The sequence below is a fragment of the Triplophysa dalaica genome, chromosome 24 (assembly GCF_015846415.1).
Source record: "Triplophysa dalaica isolate WHDGS20190420 chromosome 24, ASM1584641v1, whole genome shotgun sequence".
Lineage (NCBI taxonomy): Eukaryota > Metazoa > Chordata > Actinopteri > Cypriniformes > Nemacheilidae > Triplophysa > Triplophysa dalaica.
Window position 1 is genome coordinate 6,065,397 of NC_079565.1, and position 27,591 is coordinate 6,092,987.

The window sequence follows — 27,591 nt, forward strand, 5'->3', positions numbered from 1 at the left end:
CTGAGAGTGCGCGAGCGAGTTAAGCTGATAGAGTTTGTCGTCGCCGTCAGAAGGAAACAAACTAGTGGGACCAAAACGTCCTCGGAATGACGACGTAATCCTTGCCTGCTCGAAGCGGACATCCGTAACTCTGCCCTGGACCCGTTTCGGCACCCGTGCTTGGTTTAGTAGGCGAGTTATGCGGACTTGAAAATGAGGGAGCTTGTGTTTCCCCCCTCGTCGTCCAGCGAGAGGACAAAATGGCAGCGCGAGCGCGTCAAACATGCAGCGGGTGCGAATTAAACCCGAACATGTTCACTAAAGACCTGCAGTCTCGACACAGCTGCTGTCTGTGAAGGTAAGGGAGATTTAATAAACGTGTACATATGCAAACAAACGTATTTGAGTACATATTACCGGTTTAATCTTGTCTCGACTTCGGGCGAGTTATCGAGAGCTCGTAGTTGTGGCAAAAAAGTTGCCACGCCACACCAACAACTTGAACAGTGTTTCGCAGGGTTTGGTATTTGTTTTGGTAGGTGTTATGCGTGTATTTTTTCACTCAAAGTCATTGACGTGTTTTTGCAAGTTTTAGTGTCTATGGTCGTGAAGTTTAGTAACTCGCCGACGAAACCCGTGACGTTAATGTTGACTTAAATCATGGTGTTTATAACCGTTAAACTAGCATTAAATGTTACAGATTTATATTAATGTATATTAACGGATATTTTAACAATGTGAGTTCAGAAACTGTTGGTGTGGAATTGTAGGTTTTTAGGGAGTTCCGTGTAAACTTGACAGCCTTGGATTTTATCGATACAACACGCAAGTTACTTCACCCTTCTGATATTGCAGAAGCCAGATTATCTGTTAGCAGCTCACTTCTGGTTTTCTTTCCTAACTTTTCAGTGTACTACTGATGGTATCAGCAGCAGAATATAAAAAACTGAAATGCATTGTATGTCTACAGTGAAAGAAACGTATTATTTTACGTATTAAAATTTGACGCAAACTTTACAGGATACATTTTACAATCATTGTACGTTTCTCCTCTCTTTTTAAATATTTTTAGCAGGGTATTGTTTTTCTTAAATGTTGTATTAAACTATATTAAAGCATAGCTGATGTTCTTTTAGTAACACAGACCAAGTTAATATTTTTTTACAATTACTTTGCATGTATGCCTGTCACTGTGGGGGAATTCAGCTCCCTATCATTTCCTGCCATTAAACTTTAATAGCCCCAACAGTTGCGCTATCAACAGGTGTTTTTCTCTGAGATATCTGTCCCCCAACCCCTTTAGGTCTTGACACGGGGAAAGGTCAGTTGCCACGTGTTTATAGCAGGAGGTACTAGCGATTGCAAACCGTACAGACCCTTGCAACCCAACACCATGCCTCCTTGCTCCTCCTGGAGGATTACACTACTTTAGAAAAGACCACATTAAAGCAGACCTCCAGATGGGGACTGTCCTTTTAAAGATGTTGGGGGTCTGTAGTTTCAAAAGTGGACTTAAACTTTGTTTTTCTAGTTGTAGTAGTTAACAGGAAAATAAAAATAGTACAGAAGCGGATGTTTAATAACTTTATTTGTTTATTCTTGTCCCAAGTTGCATTGAAATGAATAATGCCGTTGTTGTGTAACAGTTATAAAACAAAGCCCATCGAACAAGCGTTCCTCAAAGTTGAATCTTTTATTTTGTTAACAACAAAGAGTTAAGATTTGCACGTCTTTAAGAGTGTCACTCTATTGGCTAAATTATATCAGATTTATCTGTGTTGTGGGTTGGTGCGTGTGGAAGTGTTTGCTGCCTCACCTGTTCTCGTGTCTGAACTTGTGCCATATGTTTTGTCAGTATAAGTAGCCTGTCTGGCATAAAACGAAGACAGATAATCCTTATTGGTCAACTGTCTGTCTGATTGTCTGTCTGTTTGAGTTTGCTCATATATTGCATGTTTTTATGTCAAGCTCATGATGATTTTTAAGGTTTGGATACTTTGTCAAAACCTTGGTCTACATTTATGAGGCCTTCATTGTTTTTTATAGTTTGTATAATTCTTGTATTTAGAACTTGTATTTAGTTTTGTAAAAAAAAAATATGTGAGTGTATCGTAGTCAAACTGTTATTTTGATATTTGTAATTAACAAATCTAATAGTATTTTTCCTCTTCCTATAGGTATGGCCTTACAAGTTGCAGTCTGCCCACCACATGTTTATCAACCCCAGACAAGTGCCTTTTGCAGAGAGAAGAAAATTTATCCCAGCAGCTGTGTTTACCATGAAAAGATCCATCGCACTTACGTGATTGGTGTGAATCTAGGCATTGCACACCCTACAGAAATTATTCCCTTATCGCAAGTTGAAGAGCTAAGTAGCAGGAAACCCTGTGTTTCAGGGGATCTCTCAATAAAGACTGAACCCTCTTCAGCTCCTTGGGAGCTCCTTGGAAAGGCTTCCTCGCCATACAAACGTTTGGCATCAGAAGGTGGCCTCCAGTATTTTTCCAGTGTGGCCCCAACAGTCGAAGAAAAAGGTGGAGAAAGTGGCCAAAACAGCCGTAGTAGTAGTAGTAGTAGAAGAAGCGCTCTGGGACCAAGCGACGGTGTGGAGAGAACCGGCGGTTTGAATTGGGTTGACGGAACCCAAAAATGTGGGTTTAGATGCAAAGGCGAGAAGCTTAAGAACGGCAAGAGCATCATGCAGATAGTAGAGGAACATTCGACTCTACCTGCTATGTTGCCAACAAACGTCGGGAGCACGGTGGCCTTGGCTCCACCCGAGCAGAATGGAACGGGAACGGGAGCTGTAAGTGGAGTTGGGGACGGCGACTATCAGTTGGTTCAACATGAGGTGCTGTGTTCCATGAAGCACACTTACGAAGTGTTGGAATTCTTGGGCCGCGGTACGTTCGGTCAGGTGGTCAAGTGTTGGAAAAGGGGCACAAATGAGATTGTGGCAGTGAAAATACTCAAGAACCACCCGTCGTATGCACGGCAAGGCCAGATCGAGGTAAGCATCTTGGCCCGATTGAGCGGCGAGAATGCTGAGGAGCATAACCTGGTGCGGGCCTTCGAGTGTTTCCAGCACAGGAACCATACCTGTCTGGTGTTCGAAATGTTGGAGCAGAACCTGTATGACTTCCTCAAGCAGAACAAGTTCAGTCCATTGCCACTGAAGGTGATTAGGCCCGTGTTACAACAGGTGGCCATGGCACTGAAGAAGCTCAAAAGCTTGGGCCTGATCCATGCAGATCTTAAACCAGAGAACATTATGCTGGTAGATCCTGTAAGACAACCCTTCCGTGTGAAAGTGATTGACTTCGGCTCTGCTAGCCACGTCTCCAAAGCTGTGTGTTCGACTTACCTACAGTCCCGCTACTACAGGTAAGCAGTGTCTTTTTTACACTGTTGTGCGAAGGCCGAGCGCAGATTATGTCAAGTATGGCCTGGGCCAGCGTGAGAGAACTTCAGGCTTTGGTTTCCTGTGATGATATTAAATTATTTGAATGATTTAAATGTTACCACGGCAAAGTTATGTTGATGGATAACTTCTTTTAAATTAAAAAGATTGAAATCAACCATCGTTTTCAAGCATGTGTGTTATCAATCTAGAGCTGTCACAGAGTTACATCATAACTTTTCTCAATTTAAAAACATTAATTTTAATGTTATACATTCATTTGTAAATTCATTTATATTTTATAAAAAAATTAATGAAAAGCATAAGTATGTTAAAATATTGCAAAAAATTCAATTATAAATAATAATGGGCAAATGCAAATCTAATCCTGTAGATGTCTTCATATAAATATCTTCCATATGCTAACTTTCGTGTTTATAAATGAGCCTACATGTATATATATTGTTGGGAATATGAAGCGATAATCTGTGTTTCCTTTGAGGAAGTTAAACAGAGGATGGTTTACTTAGGCCACACTTCCTGTCAGCGCAATTATGTAATGCTTTCTAAGGCTTTTTTTTTTAAGTTTGATGGCAAGCTTGCTTTGTTGCAGAGTGCGTGTCGTCTACGCTAACCGCCCATACCAACTTTATGTAACATAACTGAGCAATTATTTCTGTGCACTAACATCTATGACGCACTGAATTTCTGTCCATTGACTGGTTTGGTTTTCCTCTTCTGTGCTTTTTCTCTGTAATGGGGTCAGTCCCAACCATGATGGCTGTACTTTGTCTCTTTGTGGTTTGCTCTTCTTTAGGAGAAATGATGCTTTCTAGTGATTCACGGGGCATGGAAAAACAGGGAAAGGCTCCTAAATTAGAAATTTCCAGATGTTTGTGTTTTTCCTTTTCCGTCAAGCTTCATTTTGTAGTTCGCCAACCCAGCAAAGTACACGTTTTCTATACAGCTTAGAAAAAATTGTACCCTCCCTTCCATTTGAAAAGTATGTGAATAGGTTTTGTGTGATTTTACATAGAGTACAGTCTGTCTTTGTAAGCACGCTCAGTTTGTGGTACAGCTATCAGTGAACAAGATAAAGAGGAACTAGGCACAAGTTTAAATAGGGCATTTAAACTTGTACTTTGGTACTGCCGTACAGTTGCAGGCATCAAACTGCGTCAATGCATGCACTCACGTCTTGTGCAGGTGGCACATGTGAATGCGTAGCTTTGCATGGAAATGAGATGTGGTGAGCGATGGGACTGTTAGCAGAGCCTTTTTATCTCTATAGACCCTGAAAGTGTGTTAACAGATGTTTTTAAAAAGAAGTTTATGAATTATCATACCTTCTCACTTTTGTTTTTTAGGATTTTGGAGTTACTTTTTATGTAACATTACAGAAATTAGAAATCATTGCATATATACTGAACATTTTAACTTGCGCGCAATCATTTCCTTGAGTGGCTTATAATTGCACATTGTTGTAGCTATTGTAGTTAATTATTGAGTCATATTTGTTATATGAACATTGTAATCAGTATTGTTTAATAAAACACACATTTTGTTCAAAAACATGACTGACTACTCGAGAGTCACTTTTGAGAATTAGTCATCATAACATTTTATTAGGTCCTACACTACTGTGTACCTGTGTAAGAAAAAGCATTTTAATACATTGTATTGTCTACATGTTGTTTCTGGTTGGCTTAGGTAGGGCTGGGCGGTATGACCAAAGATTTATATAACAGTGTTTTCCAGATTTATACCGGTTTCTCGGTACATGGCTGTATTTTTTTAACCACATTTTCTACTGTTTCAGAGAGGAAATAGTGATGTTGATAGACTTAAAATGCCCTTTTATACAGTCATTTTATGACAGTCACAGTATCCCCTATAATAACTGCAAAGTTTACAAAGTTACAATGGCTTCATGATTTCCTGAAATCATATTTTTTAATTATAAAACAAAGGCTTTAATTAGATATGTGGGAGGACAGCAATCGCATCACGCTGTCAAGCCTCCTCACTGACCCTTATTTCTCATCATAGCACATAGAGAAAAAGTTCAAACTAAAAACAAATATTATATGCGTATATTGAGCAGATATAAGGGGAACACAATCGTTTTTTTGAAAATGTTTGTTAGTATATTTAATATAACGTAAAGCCGTGAGGTGCACGTTCCTATTGCGACGGGAAAGAAATATGTAAATATGTACCGCTCATGCGAGAGATGAATGCAAACATCCAAACGCCTCCGTTTCGGGCATTTACATAGAAAAATTATAATAAAGTAGTGCTGCGGCATACAAAGACACATTCTGTGTGAATGGCCGGTCACAGTGCAACAGTGAAAAGGTAGCCCACTGAAACAGTGTCGCGCTGCGCCGCATTCCGCGCGTTATTTAAGCGACATACACCGGTATTCGGTATGAACAGGTATATCGCCCAGCCCTAGGTTTAGGGTTAGGGAGTAGATCAAGAGTGCAATAAAATCCAAATAACCAGAAGTTTTTATTGCACTAAAGAAATAGATACTAGCATGTCTTTGCATAAAAGGACATATGATCTCCATTCCGGGATGTCCATTTTTCTGCATGTTCAATGCTGTAAGAATCCAAAGCTTGTTTCCAGACCAGTTCTTGTTCCCAAAATTTTTGGGGCGTATCTCCTCGACACAGTGGTATGTGAGGTTGTCATGACAAGTATTTAGTTGTTATTGTGAAGCAGTTTGCGTAGTGCATGTATCCATTTAGCCAGGAAGTGCACTAGAAAATGGCAGATTGTGTTTTCACACCTGTTTAAAAATGGTGTTTATATATATATATATATATATATATATATGTTTTCCTTTTAGTTTTAAAAATAAGTGGTATTAGATCTTAGCACTACAATTACTTGGACTATTCAGAATCAGAAGGAGCTTTATTGCCAATGTTTACACACACAAGGAATTTGACTTGGATACAGAGTTTAGTGCAGAAGAAAGCTGGTTCAAACATAGTGCAAATATAAATTAAGATTCAAAAAAAGAGAAATTAAATAAAAACTATAATGCACTATGTACAAAGAGTAAAACAATTGACAAAAAACAACATATCTTTTTTTTATAGTACAGATATGTTATGAATACCAGACTACAATTTTATTCATAATAAAGCTGTAGTAGAACTTGTACCATTTGCTATGCTACCATAGTGGCCCTTTGGTCCATTAATTATTCATTGCTGAGGTCACTTTGTTTCAGGTTCCACAAAAAGTGAGGTACCTTCTTGAGTTTCAGGTTGCTACGGTAAAGTTTGTGCGGCCTTGTGAATTGATTCAGCCTATTGTTTCCTGACACCTATGTTGTCTCTACTTCGAACCCACTTCAAAAGTACTTTCAAATAGTGGATGCCAAAACTTCTGCATCGTTGGGTTAAATCTCTGCCATGTCTAATTCGATGTCCTAAATTCTCTTAAACCTGTTTATTTGTGTAGGTTTGTTTTGTGGCAAAAAGTTTTTGGGCTTTCTGAGGTTTTCCAATTCAGTTCTGATTTTTTAAACCGACTATTTAAGCACCAGAAGGATAGTGGTATCAGAACTTTGGAAACAGTGTTAAAACCTCAGGAAAACTGATATACACACAGGCCTGTTGCATAACAAGCTGCTTGGATTTAACAGAAGGCTGAGTGACGGGGCCCAAGTCTGGCTGGCCTAAATGGATTGTGTGTGCTGTTCAAAATCCAAACAGTCCGTACACTGCCCTGTAAACTCAAATGTTGGCCAGGTGAAAGAAAATGCCTCTCCCAGTGTGCGGTTTCTACGTCTTGGGTTTCGCTGAATTAGCACACTTTTGGAATGTTTGTTTTCCCTTTTGGTGCCTGTTTCGTGTGCAAAGGAGCATTTTGGTTTAACCTGTAAATGTCAACTGTGTTATTCCTGGACTTTTGTGAACTTTAGAAAGACCGCAAGCACTCACAGTAGTCAATCGAACCAGTCTTTAGCGGTCAAACGTGCCTGGGCGCGGTTGGATTGGGACAATGTGACTAGGCCCTAAATGACCGTTTGCCTGTAACTTGTGTTTTTCATATTCTTGTCTTCTACCTTGTCTGACACATGCTGCCCTGTTTTCTGGTTTTCAGACATTCTTTTTATATATGTTTTGCAGACATTCCTTTTATATATGATTTGGCTCCAGTAGTAGCTGTTCAAATTGAAATTGAAATGCTTGTGCCAGAACATTAAACACTTTGAGACCTTGACTTTGCCTGATGTAAACTATTGATGTCATCACTTTTGGATGTTTTCCCAACAGCATTTATATTCTGTAAACAAGACTAATGGTTTCCAAATAATTTACATAATGTGCTCCTCCTCCATCTTTAAGCAGGTAGTTGCGATATTTTCAGATTTTGCATTCCTCACGGGTATGTATGTACAATAAATCTTGAGCGAGGCCCTCATCCGTGTGCAGCCTAAGGAATGACCATTAGTGTGAGCATCTGCTCTCTGTCAGTGAGTTTTGGGTCATGTGAATTTTGACTGTCGAGTTCTCTTCAAATGAAGAAGGCCTATTTGGCTAGATTCCTGGATTAATGAGAACAGCCCAATGGTTGGATGGTATGATTTAGTTAGCCAGAGAATGCACATCTTTCTGTCCATGCTTTGATGCTGTGATCATGTGTTGAAAAACTTGCGGCATTAGCTGGTTGTGCAGGCTTCATTGACTGCAACCCTCTCCAGGCTTCAAATGCAATTTGACCTCCGACCATATGGTGGTCATTGAACCTTGACATGACCATTGTGAATAGAGGCTCAATACAGGGTAAATGTTTTTAGTTAATGATTTTTCAGGTTTGTCTTGTCTATTTAGGAGTCTCGAGTCCCCCTCACATGATTAGCATCAGTGACGCTTTGCCCACCTTATGTTACATACCGTGAATTGGCCAATAATTATTGGCTGCTTTAAGGAAGGTTGGTATAATGTCGTTTTTTTACTGTCCAATTGACCTAAACGCATCATTGCATTTGGGGTAATTATGTAGCTCGATGCTTTAATTCTTAAGTGAATCGGGGACAATGACACAAATAATGCAACAGCCTTTTACAGTCTGGATCATAAGGTTTTCTGCGGTGTATGCCAGCTGTATTTTAAGAGCCTTGAATCAGTTTGATCCTTTAAAGCCAACTTGAAGTGTTCCGCGGTCTGTATATCATCCACTTGAAGATGAAACCCAGCTTGCTGTTGTCGCTCGACCTTTTGAATTGGAACAGGATAGGTTACAGGTGTGAAGCTGTATACCTTACTTTGAACCATGAGCTTGTTTTACATGTCATCTGGTTCAGGGTTGTCATATCATCTGCAGAAGCTCCAGGCTCACTTCCCTCATTTCTCGACATACTTCACCTAACAGCAAGTGTGCATGTGAGCAATAACTACCCTTGTCGTCTTTTAACAAATATTTGACTAATCTGATTTAGTGTATGAGTTGCAATTCAAGGTCTGCTGTTGCTGTATCATTAGATGTATAGCTTAATCCTTTAAAATAATTCCAATTCCTTAACCTGGTCTGACATCCCAACTGGATCATTATCTCACAATTTAGCCGTCTATGGTTTGTCTTTCTTAGATCAGGCACATAGATAGGGCTTTATTTGCTTGAACTAATGTACATTGATTCTATTGAGGCTGGCCATACCGTCTGCGGTTCTCAGCGCTTCCGTCAGAAGCCCAAACAAGTGTCGAAAAAGGTTTGTTTATAGCTGTGGTGCTGATGTCTCGTAAAAACTTCATGCAAACAACACTTCTGACTCTTAAGTGCTCGAGCTATTGACACGCTTGTCTGTGGGGAAATTCTGTTATTGAACTGCAAAATATAGTAGGTTATATGTATTTTGGCCTCCATATGGCCAGGTCCAACATAAAGCCATTGATGATAATCTGTTATGTGCCTCAGGAATTCCTAGCTTGCACAAACAACCTTTGGCTACTACAATAAACACCTAATTTGTTTCTGGAAGTAGAGGTGGCTACCAGGTTCCACAGAGTTCTGTGTTTTGACGCATGTGTTTGCATTGTACAGTCTGTTTCTAGAACTGCAGAGCGGTGCACAAGCCAGGATTCAGTTATGAGTGGTATGCTGTACACTTTGGGCGTTAGCTGTGCTTAATGGGACGGAGAAATAACATTTAGTTATTGTCTGTGTGTCTTTCAGTGCTTGGTGGTGACCAAACAGGAATTAAGATTTGGTTTTGTTGTTAGCGCCTTCCAGTGTTTCCCATAGGATTTTAACAGACGTGTGGTGCTGATGACGTCACAAACTCATGTTGTGTTTACGTCATGTTGGTGTTAGCACTTGATATCTGTTTTTCTTCTACTCTCTGAACTGTCATATTAATGTACTGTATTTTACAACTGAGTGTCACCACCAGGCACTTTAACTGGTGCAAACACGGAAGAGGAGTGTGCATACACGCCCCACTCACAGCAAAAAAGTCAGGAAAGAGAGAAGACGAGGAAGCGCGGTTTATCGACTAGTTAATCAATCACAGATACAGTCATTATCATTGATGGATACATTTTTTATGCCAAATATAATTGGGCGTTCTACCCAGGTATATTAATTATGTCCAAAGCATATTTTAAATGCATTGTACTGGAAACGCAGCCTTCCCTTGCAAAGAAAACAATCCTATTTTTTTATGTTTTAAGTACATGTGTCTGTGGCAATTGCTAAGTGAATAACAGTTGTTTGTGGTCTGAGAGATCCAAAACAGGTGCAGCAAAACACTCATTTAGGTGTTGTCTGGCAGATTTGCAGCCTGTTGCAGTGTTTCGTGTTACTTTGCATGCAAGATCAAGTTACACGATCGGTTATTGTAAACTTTTGATTTCATACTAGTCCCTCACAGTACATGATGTAATAACATGCATTGTCATACGCAACCAAAATGACCTTTTAGATTGTGAGATCTCTGAGAGGAGAGCTGGGATGGGTGTTTCTCTTTGCAAACGGGACCTGTGGGCCTCATGGAAAACTTTTGGATGGCTCTAAGGGGGAAGTCCAAATAACTGCTCGCTGCTTAAGGAGATTAGATAAGCGGTGTTTGGGTGGGATTTGTTTACGCAGAGTTCTCTGAGTGGATAAGCTGAAGGGGGAGGTTAAAAAACCCAGTGACCTGAGTCATCGTTCTTGTTTTCTTTATTCAGGACTTTGGTTAAGAAAGACATTAACATACTTTTTGCTCCTGGCACATGTGGATCATCTCCTCTGGCTATGTCCTTTTATTTAGCAATATCCTTGCATCTCATTGTGCTAAAGGGAGTAATGACTACTAAATATTTATATTTATTAAAATATATAAAATCGACTAGTTGTGGTTAGAGTAGATGATTTTGAAGTAGTCTTTAAATTTCCACTGGTTTTGAGTCTAAATGTGCCGGTATTTTGTAATACGGTACACCATGGTAATGAAAATGCACTGTAGCGTTATCCCCGGCATGTAAAATCACTCTGTTTATACTGCGCAGTCGCGCACTCGCACGCTTTGATATAAACAGTCTCGAGTGGAAAAGAATGGGGGAAGGCGGAGCGCTGCCGACCTAAGGTGAAACATGAGCTATGTGACGTCACTTCTCATATTTACCTGTATCTGAATACCGCATGGAAACAAATAGCAGAACTATAGCACCAAAATTGCATGGATTTTATTGCCATTTGCATTCCTGACAGTTGAAGAGTTAGGTTGGTCCGCTAGCTACGCTAAAGTTTGCCTCTCGTAATTTAACAAATAAAATAAAGTTGACAATGGCAGTGTTGCAGAACAATTATTTTGATTTGAAGATGAAACGCAACGCAATTGTATCTTGGCACAGAGCGCTGCTTTTAAATGTCTATTAAGGTATATAAGCTATCCTCCTGCTTGCTATCCAAAAAAAAAAAAAATTTGCTCTTTTTTTGTACTGACACCGACAGGTTATTATTTATGATCAATAATGTCAATAAAATGTCCTTTTAAATATTTAGTTTCATATGTATTTGACTATGCATGTTAAATACACTATTGTAGAGCAAGCAAAGTGGGCATCTTTAGCTTAATCATCACCATTTACTATTCACTTACTAAAATCTAGTGTGGAGTAATTTCCTTTTATTGGTTGATACTTGACAAAGTTATTAAACTTGTTTTTGACACTGTGACATTGATATTGGCTTATATTTTATATTTATCAATTACCGCCACACATTGTTTTTACTACCGACACACGGCTAATTTTGAGTTAACCCCATGTTTGGGTTCAAAAACAGCCATTTGATGCAAAAATTTAGTCTAAACATACTTCACTTCAGATAAAATGGTCAACCTATAAATCATTTCATTGTTGCTGGGACTAGTAAAAAAGATGCCTTTGAACGGTATTTATAACCGTAACCCTTGGTACTTTGTCTTGACGACACAAAAAGTTTCTGAAATTTAAACCCCCACTGTCTGTTTGTGGTGAATGACTACTGACGGTTTTTACACAGCTGATCTCCCTAATCTCACGTCCCCCGACACATTTCAATGTCTTTCTTTTTTATACACTGCTGAAATCCCATCCCACTTGGCACTCTCCAGACGACGTGCCATAAGCTTGTTTTCTGAACAGCTGCAGAGCTCCGCTGGCCTTCAGAGAGGTTATTGTGTGGTCAGGGCTCATCGTCCCAGTAGTCGCATATAGGCTGCGGGGGTTGCAGGCTTTCCGGCTATAGCTTGGAATGAACCAGATGACTTGCTCCCCCCCTTCCCACATCACTAACCTCACAGGAAATAGCTGTTGCTGGATAGGGGTTCAGAATTAGACTGGCTTAGTTTAACAAACGCTTACTTTTTGGTTTGTACCAGTTTAGTCATAAAAATGGCTTTCAGTGGAACCAGTGGCTACTGATGGTAAATAACACCATTGAGTCTTTCTTTGGAAAACATGATCTTTGTGGATTCAGGTTGCACATGAAATGAAAACAATGAGCCAATTGATCCATGACGCATCCCGTTGGAAAACAACATTTTTCGTGAAAGATCCGCGAAAATTTATATTGTAATGTTTACAAGACAACTTGTTGTGAATGACATTGTTTTCGTGACAATTAAACACATTTCACAGCCAGTTCTAATGTCTTTACAGGCCTTATTTGTGCTAAATCATTAATTTTCACCTTTTATGTATCATTTAGGAGGTATTGTTGTTTTTTATCTTTATAATGAGGTCACAGAGGTCCGTGCTTAATGAAATTGATCACCATGTCGATATTTACTTAATATCTAATGTTATTAAACATTTGCATGTGCAAGTTTTATGAAATTAGAAATATGAACCACACTTTTTGTTTTTTTTCTATTTAAGCCACACTATATAAGCTGTTGGCTGTTTGTTATAAATTTAGATGTTAAATAAGCACTTTTACAAATCTAATTTTACTTGAGGTTAAAAGCTTTAGCTTTATGAGCCTTCATCCTGTTCAAACTAAAATATCTTATCTAGTCTGACAGTATCTCTTTGTCTGAGGCACAGTGTTGGGAAGTCCAGACCTGCTGTGTTATGTCATCATTCTTTCTGACCTGATTTCTGTAACTTCCCCTAATTCTTTCACCTGAAATGAAGTTTCCCACTGACTGTGGGCTGCTGGGAAATTTTTGAAGTTCGGTTAAACCACTGTGGTATTTATAAACCGAATCCGACAACGTTTTGTCTTTTTTATTTAAAGTTTATTTGTTTGTTGTTTGCATTATGGCTCAACCCTGCAGAGAAGTTGTGATAGTGATAGTTCACACAAAAATAAAATGGCTTCATTGTTGTTACAAACCTGTATGACTTTCTTTTCTCTGCAGAACTCGAAATAAGATATTTTGAAGAATGATGGTAACCAAACAAACCCATTCTCTTACACTGGTTTGGTGTCCATACAATGGCAGTGAAAGGGTGCCAATGTTGTGCGCTTAGCTTACCATCATTCTTCAAAATATCGTCTTTTGTGTTCTGCATAAGTAAGAACGTCATACAGTTTTGAAATGAAAAGAGGGGAGTAAATGATGACAGAATTTAGATTTTTGAGTGAACTAACCCGTCATAGGTTCTCAAAATGTGGCTTTGACAAGTGTACAGTCAGATTGCCGCACACAGGTTTACTATCATCCTGACCTGCCATCACACTCAACATGCATATGCGTCTGTGAACATGGTATAATTGTAAGCCTCTTTTGTCTCTGTAGGGCTGCAGATTTTTTAGGGTTAGTCCCCCGAGTGCTAGCTGGTTTTGTCGCTGGTCTCTCTGCCCCCCTCTTTGAGTGCCAGGGAATCAGCCCTAATACCCTCTCGTCCTTCATTGCTATTGGATTACCCCCCTGCGCTGCCAGAATGGGCAGTATTATGTTCAATTTGGCTAGGCTTTGAATTTAGACCTCTTACCTAGCTATGCTGGAGATTTATTGGGGTTTAATCCCAAAGATCTCGCACTGAGCATAGAGCACTCTGTTCGTTCTTTGTTACTGTGCCAAACATACTCTTGTTTATACGGTAAACCAGTCACATTGTTACCAGGGGAAAAAATATCCTCCCGTACAAGATGGATTTTAATAGCAGGTATGCTCAAACTATTATTAGTTTCATTGAATTAACAGAGTTAATAACACCTGTTTTACTCTTCTGTGTGAAGACACCTTAAATGTTGTCTTAACAGGAGAGCGATAAAGGCAAACTTAATTTCTAAACATAGAGTTGAAGAAGGTGTCACATTGCCTAGGCACTGGTAAATAATTCACAGTGGCTTTTGTTACCGCATAAGTAGGGTATTGTTGCTAGTTACAGACGCTTACTAGTGACCTAGCGTGATGTGTTCCATTATCAAATGCTGTAGCAACAATTGCGGTTTTAAGTGTTCTTTTGTATACACCTTCGGTCGCTACACGTAGTGCACAAGGACAAACAACCTTCAATAATTTTATCTGGATTAGGCTGTTGGCCTCAGCGCATGAGGAGTTTACTCTGTAGTTGATTATTAATGGTGACCAGAGTTAATTATCTGTCATCAGACTCCACCTCTGTCATCACCCAGTTTTGGTGTTTAGAGCTGTCCTCATCTGTCGCTAGGCAGCCAGCGTTTTCCCTCCGGTTGTCACGGTAGCAGATGTGTATGGGCCCTCTGACGTCAAAGACCCGGCTGTAGACTCGGACAGAATGAGAACAGGAAGTCTGTGTCATTGGGCTAAGGATAATATCAATATGGATGTAAAACAAGACCCGTTAGCACAACGAGCATGCATGCATCTCGAATCTCGTGGCACAGTTTATCATTAAATCTTAACCTGGCATGATATATATATTAATACGAAGACCATTCAACATCATAAATTGCAGGATGCATATTGTAATTTCCTTACATCTTGAACGCATGCTTGTTGATTCTGGTTTGGCCTTCATGAGATCTCTCGTAATGAAACAAGTGCCCTGCTGGCTTTCAATCAACAGGCAGTTGTCAAGGTTACCACTCCATTAATTCTCATCCCTGTCTGTTACTGTGTTCCAGGGCACCAGAGATCATCCTGGGCTTACCATTCTGTGAGGCCATAGACATGTGGTCACTGGGCTGCGTCATCGCTGAGCTGTTCCTGGGCTGGCCGCTCTATCCAGGAGCATTGGAGTATGACCAGGTAAGAGCAGGCGGTGATTTCCGATAATGACGTGCTATGTTGCGTTTCGCCAGTACTTACCTTTGGTCTTTTGGCAGATAACATCATTTGCTTTTTCGTAGGGAAGATTTAAGAGACATTTGCTTATAAGCCATTTTGATCAAATGTATTTGCGTTATCAAAGGAAGCCTGTGTGGAATCTGCGCTCGGAGAACTGAAATCAGAAATCGTTGTTTATTAAAAAAAAAAAAAAAGTTCTTCCAAGTGTTGCTGGGTGTAAAAATCAAGGATGTCCATTTTTTTTTCATAAATCATTACTCTTAGTAACCCTTCATGGTGGTCTGTGGATATTTAACCAATATAAATTATTAAAGAGCTATTTAATTTCACAACACGGTGTTCAATTATTGAAAATGCAGTGGGGTTTGTTTTTTGCATGTTTTGGAGATACAAGCTTTCAGTCTCTAGATTTTGGGAAAAAATAACTAAATGCTACCTTGTTTTTCCGCAGTCAGTGTTTTAAATAAAAGTAGTTGTCAACTTTGTGCCTTTTGTTTCAGGTTTATAAAATGTATATGGGGCAATACATCGCTTATCAACTTCCGGTGTTAAAGAATGATCTGTTATAGTTCTTGGCCAAAATTTGCATATCAGTGCATTCCAAATTTATATCCTTTGAGCTCTCTGGAAATATCTGTCATAAAAATGTATCTGATCAGTCACCATTCATCAACTCTTCTTACATAAGATGTGAGTCACACATCAATTTAAAATGTGTAAGTGCGTTTTATTGTCACCGTGGACCAGTACTGCCTTTAAGCCTGATGTCAGAAGTGGTGTTAACGCTGTTGTGTGAATGGCACATCTCACAGTAGAAAAAGCTAGCAGGCTGTGCCGGAAAGGGGTGGTCTCGGTTTCCTTACCACAAACCCTAGACTGCCTCTCCGTGCCAGCAACGGGTCCAGTTCCACTTCACACAGCAGAATGTATTTATAACCGCAAGCCCCAATCACACACCAGCCTGCATTATCAGCGGGTTCTCACTTCAGTGCGCTCCGTGTTTGTGCAGCGCTTCGGCAACCTGATCACACCGCTACAACACCCCTAAGATGCCATAAACATCGCTTGTTTAACACAGCAATGTTGAACCTCAGCGCTTGTAAATGGAGAGGTGTCGTCATGGTCGAGAAAGTAAGGGGGAGTGGGAATGAGAGCGAGCGGCCAAAGAGGGCTTTGTGGTGGCTTGTGTTTTCACTGGTAGAGGCCCACGGTGACATTGTTTTTCTAAGAAACAGCAGACGCATGCTTGGAGGAAAATGTCAGCAGAGATCACACACCGCTAACTCGGTTTCCCAAGGCAACAAGAACAATGATGTTTTCAGACGGCACATGCACTTTGGTGGGGTCAGCTGATCTTGCCTTCTCTGAAACGACAGCGGTGTGGTTAGCCAAACAGTTAATGCCTTTGTGATTGTTATTTGCGTTGGGAGGTCATGTTGAAGTCCCTTGTTGAAGTCTTTATTTACACGGCCTATTGGTTAAAGTTAAAGTCCTGTGAATTACATTTAGTGGCATCTAGGGGTGAGGTTTTATTGCTGACACTGTTGGGTGTTTCATTAAGTTGTGAGTCATAATGTACAGTTGAACCCTATACACCCAAACTTATGTTCATTAAATGATCATCTTGTGTGTTCTAATGAGGATATTTTTGCTGTAGGGAGTTTGACACTGTCATAAGGTGAAGTGTGAATTGCTCTGGATGAAAGCGTCAGGCAAATAGTTAGGAACTCATTTTACCCCGCGCCAGTAATGTGTTGGCCTGCATTGAGCCTGTTGTTTAGTGTGAGAGGATTGACATCTGTTATAGGCAGGTGGATTGCGGCCAGCATCTTGACTTGGCAACTTAACAAAGCCTTTAGGAGAGGCAAACCTGATACTGCTATCTGTATGAATTACAGACCTCAACTCTGAGCCTTTTAAAGCTCAGGGTCTTAGAAGTTGAACTCAATGTTTGATATAAAAAGTTATATTGCTCTTTTTAGTCTTATTTATTATCGTTTCTTATCGTTTGGTGATGACAAAGAATGTGTCAGCATAGGCAGTCTTGGTATACTTCAGACTGTTTGTCATTGTGCTAATGGAGGCGCTTACTGAGTTAGCCTGACACTTTTCTCACAGGCATGGGTGACGCCCACAAATACTTGAACAAAATCTAGACGTATTTGTTTTTAGTAATCACTTGGATTACGAGACGAATATACTTGTCAGGGCAAAATTCCTTTCTTAATGGTATGTCAGAATTTTGGCACACAATTCCTTTTCTACATACCAGCTTATTCTAGACCAGTCTTATCTCGCATTACGTTCTCTCGAGTAGTGGAAAAATACCAGGTACTGCTTTGGAGTTATTCGTCAAAGTATTTTTGAAACCTCAAAGCCACTGTAATTTACTTAAAAGAAGTGTTTGTACACATACATGGATGCATTCTTGTGTTTTAAAACTGTTGCAAAAGAGAACACAATGCAGTGTTTTGAGATTTGAAAATATAAAACTAAATAGACATCCTTAAGCACCACAGTTAAAAAAAACAATCTAATGTTATCCGCTAATTCGAATGACAGCTCAACCGTCCTTGCCCATCCCTAAGATGAGATCAGATGCGTTTGTCTTGGGAGTTGTTGAGGACAGCTATTAATCCAAATGTCTCCACAGATTCGTTACATCTCGCAAACTCAAGGCTTTCCGGGAGAGCAACTTTTGAACGTGGGAACGAAGACGGCCCGCTTCTTCTGCAAGGATTCCGATTCGCCATACGCCGCCTGGAGACTAAAGGCAAGAATCCATTTCCTATCCACTTAACCACACATTACTCTCATAAACGGGCAGCATCACTGTCTGTATGGAAGTAGTTCTATATCGTGTTACCGCCTCCCGAGTTGCACTTTGATGTAAAGTTCTTATGTAATGACTGTAAACTCTTTTCCGCAGACGACAGAAGAGCATGAAACCGAAACGGGGTTGAAGTCAAAGGAAGCGAGGAAGTATATATTCAGCTGTCTGGACGACATTGGACATGTAAAGACTTCTTTATCTGTTTAGCACAATCATTTGTGATAAGGGGAAGTGTTGCGGAATTGAGATGTTTTTGGTGTTACTTCTCAGGTGAATCTAATACTGAACATGGAGGGGTGTGACCAGTTGGCAGAGAAAGCAGACAGGAGAGAATTCGTAGACCTACTGAAGATGATGTTGATGATCGATGCCGATCAGAGAATCTCACCTTCAGATGCACTTTCCCACCCTTTTGTCACTATGCAGCACCTAATGGACTTTCCACATTGCAACCAGTATGTCCATTTTACACATGTTTGCTTGAATTCTATTTAACATAAGATCACTTTATGCACAGATGACATAAGTTGAATAAATTGTGTGTGAGGTCATTCTCGGGAAACTGTTTATTTGTCTTCTTCAGTGTCCAGTCTTGTTTCCACATCATGGATGCGTGTCACTCACGAACCAGCATATATGACACTTTCAACCGCAACAAAGTTCCTCCTCTCATGAAGCCTGTGACACTTTCAAGTGCTCAAAACATCACTGTCGCCTTCAACAAAATGCCGTCTGTCCACTCTCAGGTAAAACAGTACGGATCGAGAATACTCGTGGACTTTGGTTTAGCTTACAAAACTGACCGGTTTACCTCCACTATGTAGACTCTGCCTCCATCTGCTCCACCAGTGGTGCATCCTGGAATTCCCATCCAGACAGGAAGTGCCCAGTTTGGGTGTAACGAGTCATTTCAACAGGCACTCATTCTTTGCCCCCCTGCTCTTCAAGGTACTGGAATGTGCAACGTAATGAGATTAACTAAGATCCTTGACTATTAAAGCATGACGTTAGGAACAACAAGGTCACGGTTTCAATTCCAAGGAAACACACAAGTAATGCCACGTTTTGACTGGAATAAAAATATGGAATAAGTAAATGTGCATGATGACCTGTTAAAAACTTTCTGCAAAAGTAAATCATTATTGTAGCTGTGCTAGCAAAAAGCTAGTGCCAAGAATTTAAATTGAGCATTACCACAGATGTTCCATTTGTAAATGATTGATTTGGTTTTCAGGAATTCCCTCAAACCCGAGTCAGCCAGCAGGCTATTCGGTTAGAATGGAGAACACTCTTTCTCTTGTGACCCAAGCGCCAGCCATTCAGCCCTTAACCATGAGACCTGGAGTTATAGCACAAGTATGTTTTCTTATGCGATAAGCACAAAGTTGCTCTTTACATTGTAACGGTTTGAACTTGTATAGTTTGCATAATGTAACATTTTACAACCCTAACCTTTCATGTAGCATTGATATCCAATGACAAAGATGTAGATAATAAACATACACCTGGTTACATTTCAAAGATTGAACATTGTCCTTTATCATCCTTTTAGCAGCCGTGGTCCAACAGAACTCCACAGATCTTGGTGCCAGCTTGGCAGCAGGTTCCACCACCTGCTACGAGCTTGGCCTCCGACACAGTCGTTGGACAGAGGCGAGGAGATTGGGGGTAAGAAGATCAAAAAGGACTTACTGGATATTTGTGAATTAGTACAGCATGACACCCTGAAATGCTTTTGTAACATCATTTCTTTTCCTAATAAAGGAAAGTGCGGCCACACAGCCACTATGGTTCTGTGATGCAGCCTATTGTTCCCAACCAAATGGCTGTGTCAGCCCATCAGCCTATAAATATTGGCATCGCTCATGTTGTCTGGCCTCAGTCTGCTCCTAACAAGAGGAACAAGCCCAGTCAGAACAGGTGAGCTATTGCCTGAAGTGATGGCTGCGTCTCAAGACCCAGTTAGATATCCTACTAGCCCTCGATTTGATTTATGAGACCCATAAGTGCTGTCTTGTTAACTTCTCGCGTTAAAGCAGATGTACGCAAATTGTTTGGTAACATTTTCACTAAGGTTGAATGCCTAAAGCATCAAAAACCTGTAATACCTGCATACCGCAGTAACACCTTTATATTTTTCACCTGTAATGAGTTTGTCATGCTGTTGCATTTGTAGGACCATTTCAATTCTAGCATTCTGCAAGAAAAAACACATCATATCTTTGTCATAATTTGTCAAAGTAAAACATAGTTGGGAAATGGAACAAATAATGTACAGTTAAAACCCTAAATGATGACGAGTTTGATTTGCTGTCTTCCCTGTATGCATCTTAGAAGCATGAATGTGTCATATTACACGGATACACAGCCCTCAGTGTATCCGTCACCAAAGACAACAGACAGATTGACAAACGCACAGCCGGAGCAGATATCTCCCAATAAAGAGATGCAGAAGCAAGTGAAGCAGGAACTAGAGCAGGTGGAGGAAGAGGGCTGCTGTAAGGCAGGAGTAGCCAATCAACAGCGAGAGTCCATCGTTATTAGAGAAACGCCCAGCCCAGCGGTTAGCGTCATTAGCATAAGCAGCGGGACGGATGAGGAGGAACAAGCACAGAGATGCTCTCTTAATAAGTGAGTTTTATCGTGATGATTTTGTATTTATGGGGTTCACGAACATGAGTGTGTTAACATATTTTAAGCATGAAATTGAGTGGCACACGTGTGTGACAGGTGTAAGGGCAGTCCGGAGTGCGAGGCATGCACAAGCTCTCTGAACATCGAGCGAGTGTGTTCTCTCAGCAGTCCTGATAGCAGCCTGAGCACCAGCTCTTCAGCCTCGGTACAATCCAGTCCATCTCCATGCAAGAGACCCAGCAGGTATGTGGATCAATCAAAAACGGCTTCTGCTGTAAAGATTAGACCGAATATATTTTATGCAGAAGGTGATTATACAGGATTCTTTGTCCTTGTGTCAACAGTGTATCGGAAGATGATGGTCATGAAAGTGGGTGTGAAACAGTAGACGGATCTCCGCCTTCAGACTCCTCCCTAGGCCCACATGACAGCCCCTTCCCCGAAAGACGCTTTTTGACTAATCAAAATCAGAACCAGGAACCCCTGGCCAGGTGCGGACACCCCGATACAAGGCTGAATAAACCTGCCGTGAGGACCGTGGTGGTGCCGCCCATGAGAGTACTGAACAATAATCATCAGAACACAACCGTCACAGGTACAGGATGATGATCCTCATACGGCACCATTTGCATCTCATTTAAATCCACAGCTCAAGTTGTGCTTCATCCTACAGCGTTTCGATAGTTGCTGCTTATTCAAATCTAATTCGTGTGAATTCACTCGGAGTGTACATTTCCTGGTGTTTCATGGTTATAAAATAGTCTCAATTTAAAGGATAAATGCAAATTTCCTTCAACACAACTAGTTTTTATTATTATTTGGTCACCGCCGATGTCTACTTTACAGGTCATAGGAGAGAAACAGGAAGTTGTCACAGAGGCTATCGCAGGTGATTATGGGCATAACGCGCACAGTGACCTCGTGTCTTGTGCGCGACATCCCAGTGTTGAGTGAAACCCTCTCGCCTTCCTCCATACCTGTGATCTCTTTATTCCCATGTTCATTTTACTCTGCGTGTTGACTGCCCTCAAATTTTGTTCATTTAATTTTTTTCTGAAAGATTATCCCGGCCTCCCTTTTTATACCAAAGCATATCTGTCCTGTTTCCCACATGGAGCAAATGCTTTGTTATTGACGCATGCTGTCTAAGAAATATTCCTAAAGGGGTAAACTCTTAGCTTGACCTTTCTGGAACATTACCAAGGCAAGATGTTTGTTTTGGGGTGTCCATGGAAAGTCTGACGAGAGTTTATGTTTTAGATACGTTGCTATCTAATGTTTCGTTTACATTGCCAGGCATAAGTTCAGTAGCGCCTCAAGATTTTTGTTTACAGTTGTATTGTATATTTTTCTGTTTATCATTTTGTGTTTAGCTAAATGGCAGAACACCGGCAGGCGATTCTTTCGCCTTGCTTACTTCATACAAGATTTTATGTCATACTGCACTTGTTTTCTGTGGCTAGTTAAAATGCATATGGCAAAAGGTTTGCTTTTCATTTTTAAGCTTATCCGAAGTGTTTGTTTGATCTTTTGGGTCACTTATTTTGTGCTCTTCTGTATTCTTTTCTCTCCCATACATACAGTCTTCGAGTCCTATTGCCAGTCCAGAGGTCGCTGCGGCCCAGGACGACTGAGCCACCTTTCCACACCCACGCTGCCTCGCCAGCAGAAAATCAACTCTTCATTCCAGCCGCCAGGCTTTGGCCAGGTCTGTTTTTAAACCTGAAAATCTGTTTTGGCTTTGAGCACTTTTGCATTTGAATGCATTCTTAAAAGTTGAAGGAATTCATTTTTGCGGGTATTCAGATTTAAAAGATGAATTTTTTATTTGTCCTGCACAGGTCCAGCATTACGGTTCCTGCCACAAAGAATGGAACGGCAACTACCGGCAGCAGCGCCGGCCACAGGCCTTCATCCCCCCAACAGTGCACGGCCATACCTTCCCTCTTCACCACGGCAGCCCCACACACTCTGCCGGCCACCCCCCACCGCCCGCCCTTCTCTCCTATGCACCTTCCGGGCCTGTGGCCCACCTCTTGCCTTCGCCGTGCCCACCACCGGCCCCTCGGCCCGTCTTGCAACCCGCCTACAGTCTAGTGCACCACCAGGGCATCAGCGTGGGCATCAACCACAGGCTGCTCCCCTCGCCCACCCTTCTCCCGCAGGGCCAGTTCAAAGCCCTCTTTCCCCCGCACTCCTACATGGCGTCGCCCGCCTACGCAGGCTTCCCCCTCAGCCCCAGCAAACTCAGTCAGTACCAGTACATCTGAGCTGGAGCCCGCGACAGCCTCGCGCACGCAGCCAGCAATGAAGCGCAAGCCGCAAACTATTGACAACCCGTAGGGTTTCTTTTGTTTCTTTTCCTAATGAAGTTTCACAACATCGATGATGATGATGCAATTGTAATCAGGCTTTATAGAAATCATGGAGAATAAAAAAAACACGCGTGACTGAGGGAATGAGAGGATTAAATACACAAACAGGAAAAAAAACGTACTCTTAATGTGTTTTTAGCACATTTGATACAAGAAAAACCCCAAGTCATTAGACGCCCTGCTTTGTGGAGGGACACAGCAAATCATCGCCCCATCTTCACTTCCCCAAGCTAAGATTGCCTTCAGACACAGTGACTCATTAAGCCATCACTGTCTCCGGTGGAAAAGCCACACACGTGCGTGCGAGTCCCCCTTGTGGCGATCCATGTTACCTGTCCTGTATTTTCTCGGTAACCTTTGCTTTTCAGTGTTACGTCTCTCAGACCGGTGTTGAGAAGGTTCTGTCACGCTGCATGTCTCTGCATGGGCAAAAACCAGTCCTGGACTTCAAGAGGAATGGCTGCAAACCATTGCTCTTAGACCTCTATGTTTGTGTTGTATGACTTGCTGCATTGAATCCTGGGTTCAATAAACAGTGCCTTAAAATACATGTTGTGCAAGGTTCCCCCGAGTCCCACTTGCAGTCACGTACTGGTCTGCAGGACATGAAACTTTCAACTGTTGGTTGTGATTTTGATATTAGGGCTGTTTCATAGATTAATCACTTGTTTTGTGCTTGGCGTGTTAGTGTTAGTTGGCATACATAACCTCTACGCTGGTGTCTTGAAATAACACATCTCCGTTTCATAGGAATTGGTTTTCTTTTGGAAAGTCTCACGTTAGAATGACTTTTGACACGCGATCGCTATTCATTTTCAGTTCTCTGACTTTGTGCGTTTTTTCCCCCTGTGTGAGATTTGGCTTATAAAGTCATCTGACCTTTTGTACAGCCGACACGGTGATGTAATGCAATGGCTGGCCAGTGGGTTTTTGTTTAATGCCTTAGATGAGTTGTTCCTTCACGTGTGGTATTTACAGCTGTGTGTTTTTGGATGTATTGCGCTGATGATGATGATGTATAAGAAGTAGCAGAGATAGATTCTTTAAGGATAACGTGCTTCGCTGTAGCAGAGGCTTATACAAATGAACTATGTACAGAAAACGTTTGAGTACTTTCATATTTGATAATCTGTTTCTACTCTAATAGTATTTACACTGTTTAATGAAACTGCAATACAATCCATAGTTTTGGGGTCGTTTTAATTTCCTTTTCATGTTTATTTTAGAGTTAGAAGTGCCGTCGGTGTTGGACTCGTATCCTGCAGATAGCTCTTTGATGATATTGTATGGTTTCCTGTTTGCTTTGTGCAGAAATTTTCAGTATTGAGTATCCAACTGTAAGTCTATCATTGCTGGAGTATTCAGTGCTTTATAAGACGAAAGTTGATCGTGTGCAATCGTCTATCTTCATAGATGCATGTGACAAGATTGGATTTTTTGTTGTTGTGTATTTTCTCATTCTCAGCATTTAATCGAGGCTTTTGGCTGTTTTTTTATTTCGTACATTCCGTCAGGGAGAAATAGCTTTTTTGTTGTTGTTTTTTTTTGTGTGATTTTGTTTTTTAATCAAGTTTTTACATATTTAGGTGCGTTTTGTTTTCCTTTGCTGTCCCGTAAGTATACTTTCGCTACACCAAAGACAGTAATTCATTTCTTAAGCAGAGTAGCTACTGTTTTAGCAGATGTTAGACTAGACAAGGCCGTATTTAACAGAATAATCTATGTAAAAACATTGAGGTCGATGTTTAGCTTTTTTCGGGCAAGTTATGACTTTGTTTCATTTATTCTTGAATGTATCATAGATAAGCTGCTATATACTGATCGCCACTTCATAATAGCTGTGAAATTAGATGATTAACTTTGTTCTTAGCCGACTTATTTTTATATATGTCTAATTACCTTGAACTAGAAGTGAGGTTGTTTTTGTTTGGTTTTACCGTACTGACTTGCATCAGAAGCATTTTAATGCCTCTCTCTGTTTTTGCTTTTTTTATGAAGTGTCATTGTAACTACTGTATTGCAAGTAATTGAGTTTTTCGGGGGTTTGTTGCGTGTGTGTGTTTGGGGTTTGTATTTCTTTTCCGTTTCGTTTGCATCAGTGTTTTATCTGTCGTTATCTTGGGGCTAGTCTTTACGTATTAGATGCATATTGGTGTATATCTATCTTAGTACGTATATTTGCATTTTGTTCAAGCATAGCTTGCAGGATAGATTTAACTTTGGGTATCAATATCAATTTTGTATTTTATAACCCTCATATTTCACCATTAATTTCAGTACCAATGTTAGCACTTGTTGATAACCGTCGATATGCTAGGCCAATTTTGGAGTTCGGATCAAAATCTATATAGTGTCTCATCTCTGTAACTACAGTTCTCGGTTTGTTTTGTCCTAAATCATCCCCCTATGAATTTGAAAAATATTTTATCAGGTTTAATGTGTTTAGGAATGAATATAAAACTGCACGTGTTTCAGTTTGATTATCAATGAAATTCCACTTCAGAAGGACTGTTAATGAGCTGAAAGCTAAGAGTTATTGGGCCACCTGTTCTCATTTGAACAGCATCTCGCCGTGGGTGTTTATATGGGCGTGTAAGGTCCCCGCTCTTTAAAAGCAGAGCAACACTGCGCTAGTGCCTTTGAAACGTGCTTCAGACCTTTATATCCCTTTTAAAAACACTGCCTGCCAGCCTCTTTCATGTTCCCTCGCTCTGAGCGAACAGTCTGACCGGTGTTTGGGAATCCTAACTGAAGTGCTATTACCGACCAGTTGCTTAAAAGTAGTTCTCTACTTAGTGTTAATAATCTGATAACCAATAGCAAGTTTCAGTGTAACTTGGTAGTCGTACACCAAGCATGCAATGCAGTAAGGTGACTTTAAGGTGTTTTCTTTCATTTCATTTGTGGGGGGGAAATTCACATTCTCGTGTTGTGTTTTGGGACACGAATGAATTAATTTATTTGTTCTATGACCAACAACAAAATACAATAATGAAACAATATCAGGGATTGTTATTATTATGCTGATTAAACACCCAAGACACTGTTTTCTTGTATTTGGGAAGCTTTACATAAATACACTGTGAATGTAAACATCAACCCATGGTTCACCGCCATGTTTAAACATTTGTAAAATAGAAGAAATTAACAGTCACCCTTTGTTTGACAGGATGCGACATTAACAGAGTTTATTGCTTCATCATAGATTACGTCATGCATTTGCAGATGCAGTCCAAAATGTGTTTTGATTCCTCTGATTGTCTTCATTGTTATAGTTTGCATGTAGCACTAGAGATGAGTACTAAAATACTCGCAGGCATATTTGAATGAACACTTCGCGAGAACGCATTGCAGTTAAACTTTTCAGAAGCGTTCTATAGTTCAGATGTGATCTACCTTCTAACCCAACCTAATTACAATGAAATCCTATCTAAATGACATATGTAGAGGGATCTACAAACAAAGGTGAAATGTCTTTTAAAAACACCCAAACCAAACATTTTATTTTGTTTTATTGTATTTTTATTTGTTGTATTCATGCTTTTTTCTTTTAGAAGTTGTACCGTCAATTCAGGGTTGTTGTATTTGTCATATGTGCTACTGTGTAACACTTGCCGTTAGATTTGGGTTGGATTGCTTTAGATCTGTTTTTAACTCTTCTGCTGATTGTATTTTAGTCAAAGTTAAATCTCACTGCAAGTTATCAAGTAATATTTAGACTTAAGAGCAAACAGACTTGATTTACTAAATCTGAACTGTTACTGTTTTCATATATGTAGTTTTGTGGCTTTGATTTCTGTTTGCTTTTGATTTCTATGCTACATTAGTTTGCCATGTAGCCACTGCACTGTGCAATATTTACTATATGAGGACTGGGAAACTTTTTTGGATGTAATGTCTCTTACAGTTTGCGGTCGTATTTCTCTCTAGTTCTCAGTGATTTATATGTGACCAAGCCTTATGTACTTTGTCACAAAAAGCGGGTTTTCCTGGTGACTATTGGTGAGTGTCAAATTAAAGAAATTATGGTGTATTGTCAAATTTCACTTTGAATTAAAATATATATTGCTGCGGGCACACACTCTTTGTTTTTCTGTTTTATTTCAATTGACTTACCAAGACATCTTTCTTTAGGAACAGCTATTGAAGAACGTGAAGCATGTGAGATTTTCAGTAAGATGAACGATGGTTTATTTTTAGAAAAAGTGATTCAACATCTCCCATCACTAATCGACGAAATGGCGCCATCGTGCGGATGGAACGTAAGTCTCTGACGTCGGATGCTGTTTTTTACGGTTATGTAATTATAATGTAGTATTAAAGCAATTTCATTGGCTGTAGAAATACTGTTAAACTGTAGAAATAGTAGCTTAGTATATTACGATTTTTTTTGCTTTAATGTTTTTTAATTAAACATAGCCTACGTGTGTTTATTACTTAAGTTTATTATTATTATTTTAATGTCCAGTTAGAATATTTGCTCATTACATCGGTGCAAAAATTAAAAAGATGAAAAATTAGGTTAGTTTGCAAACTGGTTGGTTGGTCAACATGATTATCACAAACCGGATCCTGTTGATTCTCATAATATCCAGGTCAGTGAAACAAAAGTTTTTCCGAAAGCCGTTTGTAATTTACTTATTAAAATGCTTCATAAAAT

At 40.2% G+C, this 27,591-nt stretch overlaps 1 protein-coding gene across 2 annotated transcripts; it reads left to right on the forward strand.

The window, feature by feature from the left end:
• On the forward strand, positions 1-27,012 carry hipk3a (homeodomain interacting protein kinase 3a). Of its 2 annotated transcripts, none has more exons than XM_056739636.1 (16): positions 1-337; positions 2,157-3,363; positions 14,927-15,050; positions 17,743-17,862; positions 18,019-18,105; positions 18,193-18,377; positions 18,506-18,668; positions 18,747-18,870; positions 19,157-19,278; positions 19,475-19,590; positions 19,687-19,842; positions 20,257-20,553; positions 20,653-20,799; positions 20,901-21,151; positions 22,140-22,264; positions 22,398-27,012. In XM_056739636.1, the coding sequence occupies exons 2-16, from the start codon at positions 2,159-2,161 to the stop codon at positions 22,824-22,826; spliced, it is 3,651 nt and encodes a 1,216-aa protein (XP_056595614.1). In that variant the 5' UTR covers positions 1-337; positions 2,157-2,158; the 3' UTR covers positions 22,827-27,012. The 2 variants fall into 2 exon arrangements, with proteins under 2 accessions (XP_056595614.1, XP_056595615.1); XM_056739637.1 differs by having other exon boundaries at positions 19,478-19,590.
• The last annotated feature ends 579 nt before the right edge of the window (positions 27,013-27,591 follow it).

Coding starts and splice junctions, on each gene's coding strand:
- hipk3a (XM_056739636.1), top strand. CDS start 2,159: ATGGCCTTACAAGTTGCAGTCTGCCCACCACATGTTTATCAACCCCAG. Junction 18,871..19,156: donor TTGCCCCCCTGCTCTTCAAG/GTACTGGAATGT, acceptor TTTGGTTTTCAG/GAATTCCCTCAAACCCGAGT. Junction 19,591..19,686: donor CAGAGGCGAGGAGATTGGGG/GTAAGAAGATCA, acceptor TTCCTAATAAAG/GAAAGTGCGGCCACACAGCC.